Source organism: Electrophorus electricus, chromosome 1, assembly GCF_041902795.1.
Source record: "Electrophorus electricus isolate QZ-2024a chromosome 1, ASM4190279v1, whole genome shotgun sequence".
NCBI classification, from domain to species: domain Eukaryota; kingdom Metazoa; phylum Chordata; class Actinopteri; order Gymnotiformes; family Gymnotidae; genus Electrophorus; species Electrophorus electricus.
The window spans coordinates 5,436,960-5,445,621 of NC_137497.1; the positions used below are offsets into that span (position 1 = coordinate 5,436,960).

The following is an 8,662-nucleotide window of genomic DNA, read 5'->3' on the forward strand; positions in this document are numbered from 1 at the left end:
TGGCCTACTACTTCATGGCTGAGTTGCTGTCATTTCCAATCACTTCCACTTTGTTATAATACCACTGACAGTTGACTGTGAAATATTTAGTAGAGAGGAAATATCACGAGTGGACTTATTGCAGAGCTGGCATTCTATCACGGTACCACATTGAAATTCACTGAGTTCCTGAGAGTCACCCGTTCCTTCACAAATGTTTGTAGAAGCAATAATTCCAAAAGTAAGCTTTGGTGTGACTTAAGAGACAGACTTAAGACAAAGTCATAGTGAATTAAACACATAAACAATAGATAACTACCAGAAAAACAGCAGTGGTGGTAAGTATGATAGTCCAAAATGGTAGTAATATTATAAATGAAGGAAGATGATACATTGGAGAAATACTAGAGTCAGAAAGAAAAAAAATATATAGAATGTGGAAAGTTAAAACCAAGGTTGTCCAAGTCTTGACAGGAGCACTTGGGGACATTGATTAATGATGACATTTATTTATTTTTGTCTTTATTATCTATTGTCAATGTCTATTATGAATTGTTTATTTATTTGTTATTAATTACATATTTTATATTTACACAAAAATGATGATTCATTTTCATGTATTGTATAAGCCACACCTCCTACAATATAAAGCACAGTTTTATTCACGTCACATTTCCTTTTTGTGTCTACTCTGATAACAGTGATGGCTTGTATTTCATTTCTGATTCTCTTTTTTCATGGCATGGGTAAGTAATATTAATTTCATTTACATTAAATAGAGAGAACCAACTTTATTGTTTTGAAGAAGTCATAAAGATTATACTTATTCAATGTTTTTTCACTGCCCCCCTCAGACAGTTCATGTTTTTTTTTCTATTTTTGTTGATTTATGGGTTACAGATTTGATTGCATTGACTCTGGACTCTCCAGACACTTTAATATTGGTGGCAGAACCTGGTGATGATGTCACCATTTGGTACCAGCATAACCTGATGAAAGCAGCTTTCATATATTGGTTTAAGCACACAAATCATTCTGTTCCACATCATGCTGCGTGCCAGTTGTATTTACAATATTTTTCATCTCGCCCCTGTTCTCTTGTTAATCAAAGTAAACATATTGTGATGACTGTAAACTCCCAGAACACCTCTCTGACAATAACTGGAGTGAATTACACTGATTCAGGACTGTATTACTGTGGCATTCCGCGAAGCACTCACATTTCCTTCAGCAATGCTACTTATTTACAAGTGATAGGTAACATTTTGTGATGAATCTCATTACATTACTCATTAACAAATATTTATGTTGTTTTAAAGATGTTTCTGTATTATGATGTCCTTTATTGAATCATGTGACTGTCTTAGTCAATAAAACAATTTTGTTTCAGAGCGAAATGAAACACATTTCAAAAGAAAATTTAAAGAAGGTTTGTTATATCTTGTTATATTCTTTAGCTGATCAGGTAACTTTCTGTGCAAAAGAATCACATTACAATATGTATATGACATATTTGATAATCAATAGCAATGCACTATAGAGAAGTAAAATTATGGTTAATATTAAATTCATGAAATTTAATAAATCATTAAACTGTTTTTTGTTGTTGTTGCTTTCTAGAGAAAAGTGAAACACCATCCAAGACCAGTTCTGTAGGTTTGTGATCTCATATACATTCATAATCATATATTCAATGATCCTCTCTTAATTTTGGTGTTTATATTCTGCTGTTTAAAATTTGATTGTAAATAATTAACTGAAAGACGTAGATGAAATTCAGTGCAAAGTCACATGTACAGATTTAAAAATAACTCCTTTCTTTAAATCTCTTCTCCACCTCACTGCTTTTCCGAAGTCTACTTCATGCTGAGTGGTGTTCGGTGGTGTGATTGTGATTCTCATCAGTGTTCTTCTAGTCATGTTGAAGAGGAGAAAACAACACCAAGACGGTACAGCTGATACTGCTGTTTAAAATTGAACCATTAAGATTTACGCATGTTCAAAAATACAACTCAGAACAAAAACTAAAAAACTATTTTATATTGTTAATGTTACATTAATAATAGAGATCATTTATTTTGACTGATTCTTATAGAAACTGACTTTAAAGTACAACAAGAGAAAGAGGTAATTATGAAAATACATGATGTTTGAAACCCACATATATATGGAAAGAAAGAAAAATAAAGAACACCTTTATTTAGGACAAGATTTACTTAACATGTTATTAAATTTCTCCAAAAGCAGTCCAACTAATTGTGATCAAATTAGATGGAACAGTAGCTCTTTGGAACAGTAGCTATTTTACAAATAAGGAATCATAAAATATATAAAGAATCAGATCTTAAAATAAATTTCATGACTATAACAATACAGTGAATTTGGATATTAGTATTGATTAAAGGAATACACCATTGATAAAAGAATTTATCATCTAGTGGTAGTTTTTTGTACTATTGCAGGAGCAAGATTCCAAATATGCTGCTTTACATTTTTCTGATAAGAAAATCAAGAAATCAGGGAGACACACTGAAGTGATGGACACTGAGGTTGTGTATTCTTCAGTAAGACACTAGCATTGTACTGTGATAGAATAAAGTTATACATCATTCCTTTACTGTTTTGAACAGCTTTACATAGTTAATTATTTAAACCAACAACAGCCATAAAAGGCTGTGATCCCTGCCATATTTTTCATATCTGTACTCTGTAGTTTTGACAAACACAAGTGTCCATGTCATCAAACACAAAAGCATCAGAGACTATTTGAAGATCTGTAATTGCATTTGAGCAGTTAATGTGATGTATCACAAACTGGATTAATTTGGAAGGTTGATGTGACCAGTGCAAGAATGGAGAGTTTGTTACTTATATTCATGGTAAAATAATAGTGTGTATATATATATATATATATATATATATATATATATATATATATATATATATATATTTTTTTTTTTTTTTTTTTTTTTTTTTTTTTTTTTTGCATGTACAGCATGTGTTTACTCTATAACTAAATAAAACCATTTTTTTTAGCCGGGTTAATGATACATACTAAAAATGTGTGTGTGTGTGTGTGTGTGTGTGTGTGTGTGTGTGTGTGTGTGTGTGCATGTGTGTGTGTGTGTGTGTCTACACGCATGTTTTTACGTGAGCTAAATTACTAACATATGATGTTGTGATGGTGACTCATACGCATATAAATGTGTTCCAAACAGAAAAGGCCCAGTTTGATTTCTTGTGATGTAAATTTAATGAAATCAGTATTTGGAATCATCAATTATTTTAATTAAAGTGTATTCTTCAGACTGGTCTTTTGGGTCAATCGTTTTAAGTAAATCATATGAAAAGGGTTTATATTATGTGAAAACACCATGAGTTACTTCATAACTACTGACTCATCACACTTGCTGAAGTGTTAAGAGGTTAGATCTGATTTCTGTGTTCACATTAACAGAAAATTTTGAAACCAAGCTACCGTAGGTTAATTTCATAATGTAAATAATCTGGAAAAAAAAAAATTATTCACCTTTGTAAAAAAAAAAAAATTCAAAATTGAATGTTACTTGAAACATGTAGTGACTTAACTTCTAAACATGTCCTTATATTAATAAAATTAACTTTTAAAACTTCCATTGCTGGTGGAGGAGACAGTAGTGATTGTTCTAAAAGTGATTGCTCTAAAGCCCTTTTGTTGCTGTTTGAGGCAGAATAAGTACAGACGTAATCAAACAGACAAATGGAAAGCTTGGTCTTCTACAAAAAAGAGGAACAACAAGAATTATCAGGTGATTTTTTTACTCAGTCATCTTCATATTTCATTTTTCATATCAACATATTTCAGTCCATTACTTTTGATGTAACATCATATTTGAAACAAAGAGTGTTGGCAATGTGTGTGTGGGTGGCTTCAGTACATCATGGTCTTTGTGGTCTCCTATGAGACTATGACCTCCAGCCATTTTCACACACTGCTTGCTGCATGACAAACACCCAAACACCAATTTTCCTACTTACACTCTTCACTTCCCTTTCCATAATCACATATGTCAACTTTACAGGTTTACTGTTTAATGCAGATTTACTGAGAGAGCCATTTTCTGCAGATATTTTAATACATTTGTTGTAAATGATATTTACTGATTTCAAGTTCAAGTTCAAGTTTGGTTTATTTGTCACATACATAGTCATACACAGTATAACTCGCAGTGAAATGGTTGAGAGCTCTGTCCAAACTGAGGAAAAAGAAAAACAGAGGTGCATAGTGAAATATATATTCTATATGTATATACAAAAATATATTAAGTGTATGTACAATATATGTGTATTATGTTTATATACACAATGTACAATGTATATATGGTGTGATGGAAAATGTTACGAAACTATGTATTATGTGATTCATATATAATCATGCTGATCCTTCTGTTGCCAAATGAATAATGTTGTCTGCACATTTGTATCCACCTGTTGCTGATTAAGTTGAACATGTATCAGGAACTGTTAACATCAAGGTCAACTTGACACACAACCCACACTGTTTGGAGTCAGTTTGGGTTGGTTTGTGGAAAAAACCAAGCCGAGAGCTGATTGGCTTATAGCCACAGCAACAAAGGAAAGAAGAGATGCTTAAGAAAAGATGATTGGTTAAAGACAGCACAGGAGTAGTATAACTAGCCACGGTTTTGTATACTCGGGGCTCCCTACCTGAGGAGAGCCAAACATTTATTTTATTCTTTTTCTTATTAAATTACTCTCTTAATCATGTCTGACTTGCTGTTTGTTCAAAATTCCACAACAATGGATATTTATATATGTACACAATGTACAGAATGTACAGTCCCATCTTGCAATTGACATCATATTTACAGTTATATGTTACATGGTGGTAATTGAACATATTACAGTTATGTTACATGGTGGTGGTGGTCCCCACAGTTTATCAGTTTCCCTGATTCAGGGCCCGAATGGCCTGTGGGAAGAAGCTCCTCTTCAGTCTCTCTGTCTTGGTCTTCAGGGAGCGAAAGCGCTTCCCTGACCTCAACAGAGAGAAGAGCCTATTGTTGGGATGGGTGGGGTCCTTCACAATCCTCCTGGCCTTGGTCTGGCACCACTTGTCGTAGATGGTCTGCAGGTCAGGAAGTTCCATACGAGTGACACGCTCAGCTGAACGCACTACCCTTTGGAGTGCTTGTCTGTCCTGCTTGGTGCTGTTCCCAAACCAGACTGTGATGTTCCCCGTGAGGATGCTCTCAATAGTGCAGGTGTAGAAGTTCCGCCGTACCTTGGAGGGCAGTCTGAAGTTTCTTAGGCGTCTGAGGTGGTAAAGACGCTGACGAGCCTTCTTTGCCAGGGAGTTGGTATGGCGGGACCAGGACAGGCCCTGCGAGATATGAACACCAAGGTACTTGAAACTATCTACTCTCTCTCTCACCGTGGTTCCACTGATCCTCACAGGTTGGTAGTGCCGCTTCTTCTGCTTCTTGCTGCAATCCACGATCAGCTCCTTTGTCTTGCTGATGTTTAGGAGGAGATTATTTTCCTGGCACCAGTTTTCCAGGTGTTTAATCTCCTCCAGGTAGGCCCTCTCATCGTTGTCCGAGATCAGGCCCATGACAACGGTGTCGTCAGCAAACTTGACAATGATGGTGGAGCTGGAAGTGGCTGTGAAGTCGTAGGTGTACAGTGAGTAGAGCAGGGGGCTTAGGACACAACCCTGATTTGTTTTGTACATTAAGTTATTGCATTACATTCTGCTATTAATGAAACGAGAATGCCACAGAAATCGTTTATCAGTGTTACATATACAGGAATGACATTTGCTATCATTTTCTCTTATGAATATGTAGGTCTAGAGTCACTGGTTTAGTTCCATTATGAACATTATGAGAATTTATTCAGATAAAAAGTGAAACAATAAATGTATTAAATGTATCTAAATAAAAATGAAAGAATGGATGTGCAAGTAATTGTCACTTCCATTTTAAAAACATTTATGTGTAACGTGTGTGGCCCAAGTGGAACAACGAGTGGGAGGCGAGCGATCCATGACATTATGTAAATTATGTACACTACTAACTCTCATTATAACTTCCTTTCTTACCCCTGCACTGATCTGTGTATAAACCAGGTTGGTGGTTAATATTCAAATGTGGCCTCTGCCAACATTTTTTCAGCTTGCGACTGAACTAAGAACAGAATGGAAGCTCTCACATCTCTGTGGTTAAAATACACCAGAGCTCATTTTGCACAACTGAAGAAAAGACAAAAACAAGTGTGTAAATGACACAGTGTGACCACTGGCAACATTTTCTCAGCATGCAGCTGAAGAACAGAAGGGAAGCTTTCATATTTCTGTGGTCAACAAACTTCAGCATGCATTTCACACTACTAAAAAAATGTCATATACAAGTATATAAATAACACAGTGTATAGATCTGAAAGATTTGACAGGCATTTCAGGTTTTAGCAGATGTAAAGGCAGAAAACAAAGATCAACTATGTCAGGCCTTTTATAAGCTTTTGTAACTGACAAAATATATTAGACAAACAGAAGTGTACAATTTTTGAAAGAAAAATTGTGTTTAAATGATAGTGTGTTTATAACTGAAAGGTTGGACAGAGATTTCAGGTTTGACATGCTGGACAGACATGTCAGCTTATGTAAAGGCAGACAACAGCTGAACCATCACAGGCCTTTTCCCCTTTAAAAACAGGTGAACTGGCACTATTTGTTAACAAATCACAGTTTACTATCTACCACAGAAACTGAATTTTAGCTAATGCTCTCTGAATGCATTTGCACAGCTACAAGGCACACAGTACAATGAAACAAACATAAAAGATAATGTCTCACAATGAACTAGTAACTACTTTCACTTCCCTGCTGTGTGTACAAACAAGTTTAGTAGCAAAAAATCATTATATTTGAAAATATTTTTCAGGTTTTAACATCAGCCTTAAAATGTCACATTTGTTGGTGAAATATAACAACATATGTGTTACAAAAACACATTTTGTATGTATATGTGGATTTTGTTTTCTTTGCCAGGATCTGAATGTTTTTAGACTCATAAGCGTTTTGTTTTATTAGCAGGAAATGTTACCTTCAACAGAAGTAATGCAGAAATAAACAAATGCTGCTTTGGCACGCCATCTAGTGGAAAGCCTGTGCCACAACACCTGATTCAGCACCTCAGCTTTGTATTAAGTCCTTCTGAGCTGAATGAGGTGTGTTGTTAGTAAGCACTAGGGAGAGGACCAGCAGAGGGCCACCAGAGGGATAAATGATGTGAATTTCCATTTTTGTCCTCCTGCCTACTTAAGAGCAGTTCAAACACTCCTGGTTGCTTGTTCTTTTTCCATCTGACTGGCAGGTATTTCAGGTATAGATGTTATTTTTCAGGCCAAAAGTGTGGACTATAGCTATAACATTGCAGCAACATAATGCCTAAGGGTGAGGATGGATAGAGTCCTGGAGCTGAACAGTTCAACTCCTTTCATTCACATGAAGAGAATACTGAAGCTACCAATATGAAAATAAATACAAAACCACCTTGCGAGGTTTTTTTTATCCATCTGAGGGGCACTTCAGTACCTTGTATAACCAGTCAGATTTAAAATTTTCAGGACAAAACAGTGAAATAAATCCAAAATATCCAGAACTGTAAAATGACACAATGCGTCTGACAGTGAGGATGGATGGAGCCTGAGACCAGGGCGAATGCTTTTCTTGATGATGCATTACCACTGCATGACTAGGAAGAGGTACTTAAAAAAATGTGACATTCACACTTTACCCATGAAACCAATTAATGAAAGAAAACTGTCAGTTTGAATCAGTAAATCCATTTATGTTAGTGTGTCTTTCATTTTTCATTCATTTTTAATTTGCATATATCATTTTAGTATGAACCTCCACAGAAGACTCCAGCAAATAATGATTATTCATAGCAGTGAGGAGGAATGGGGCTTCAGAGCCATTAGTAAAGAGCCGGTAGCTATAGCAACCGAAGTTACTTCTGCAACAGTAACATTTCTGACACTAACAGAACTCTTCAAATAAATCACCCCTGGAAGTGATCCATGTTGCTTCCTGTTTGGAGAATGTGGCTGGTCTTCCCAGAGCTGGAGATGGAAGTGAAACACCTCATAGGGCCATAAGGCTCCTAGGACTTCGATGATCCACACAGAAACTTTGGACCAGCTCAGTGGCTCAGTGTCAGAGTTCCATGACTGATGGAGTTTAAGACCTCCAGAGCCACAGAGGAAGGCCGAGGTCTCGTCCACCAATGTACTATGATGCTGGCCATGACTTCTGTAAGGGAAGTTTCTTGATATCACTTTAAAGACTGTCCCCACTTAATCATAGATAGACATCAAACTGGGAAGGCCTGCCCAGGAAAACACAACAGTCAGTGTGGAATAAACTTCATTTACTGAATGATTACAGAGCATCCAGACAGAATGCAATACTTCTCCTGGTGCAGTCTGACATTTGTTAAATTGTAATGCTCACAACTGAGTATAATGCAGTGTAGTTTAATATGCTTGTATGCTGCTAGATTAGGATTTAGGCCAGATTGAATGCCATTATTTGGTTATAAATATATATACTGTATTTGTACATGTGTACTGTACAATGTTATGTTTCTCTTTGCATATCTTAGCTTCTTTGAGCTGG

General features: G+C 35.7%; 1 protein-coding gene across 4 annotated transcripts; it reads left to right on the forward strand.

Annotated features, from left to right (window-relative positions):
* Nucleotides 1-668: 668 nt before the first annotated feature.
* Nucleotides 669-2,864, forward strand: LOC118241403 (uncharacterized). 4 transcript variants are annotated; one of them, XR_004776057.2, is made up of 7 exons: nucleotides 669-725; nucleotides 880-1,236; nucleotides 1,370-1,408; nucleotides 1,600-1,635; nucleotides 1,835-1,928; nucleotides 2,075-2,106; nucleotides 2,442-2,864. XR_004776057.2 is itself a non-coding variant. In XM_081722780.1 (6 exons), exons 1-6 carry the CDS (start codon nucleotides 683-685, stop codon nucleotides 1,936-1,938), a joined length of 444 nt encoding a protein of 147 aa, XP_081578906.1. In that variant the 5' UTR covers nucleotides 675-682; the 3' UTR covers nucleotides 1,939-2,864. The 4 variants fall into 4 exon arrangements, 1 of the variants encoding a protein (XP_081578906.1); XR_014125875.1 differs by having other exon boundaries at nucleotides 1,600-1,631; XM_081722780.1 differs by having other exon boundaries at nucleotides 675-725; nucleotides 880-955; nucleotides 1,091-1,236; nucleotides 1,835-2,864.
* The last annotated feature ends 5,798 nt before the right edge of the window (nucleotides 2,865-8,662 follow it).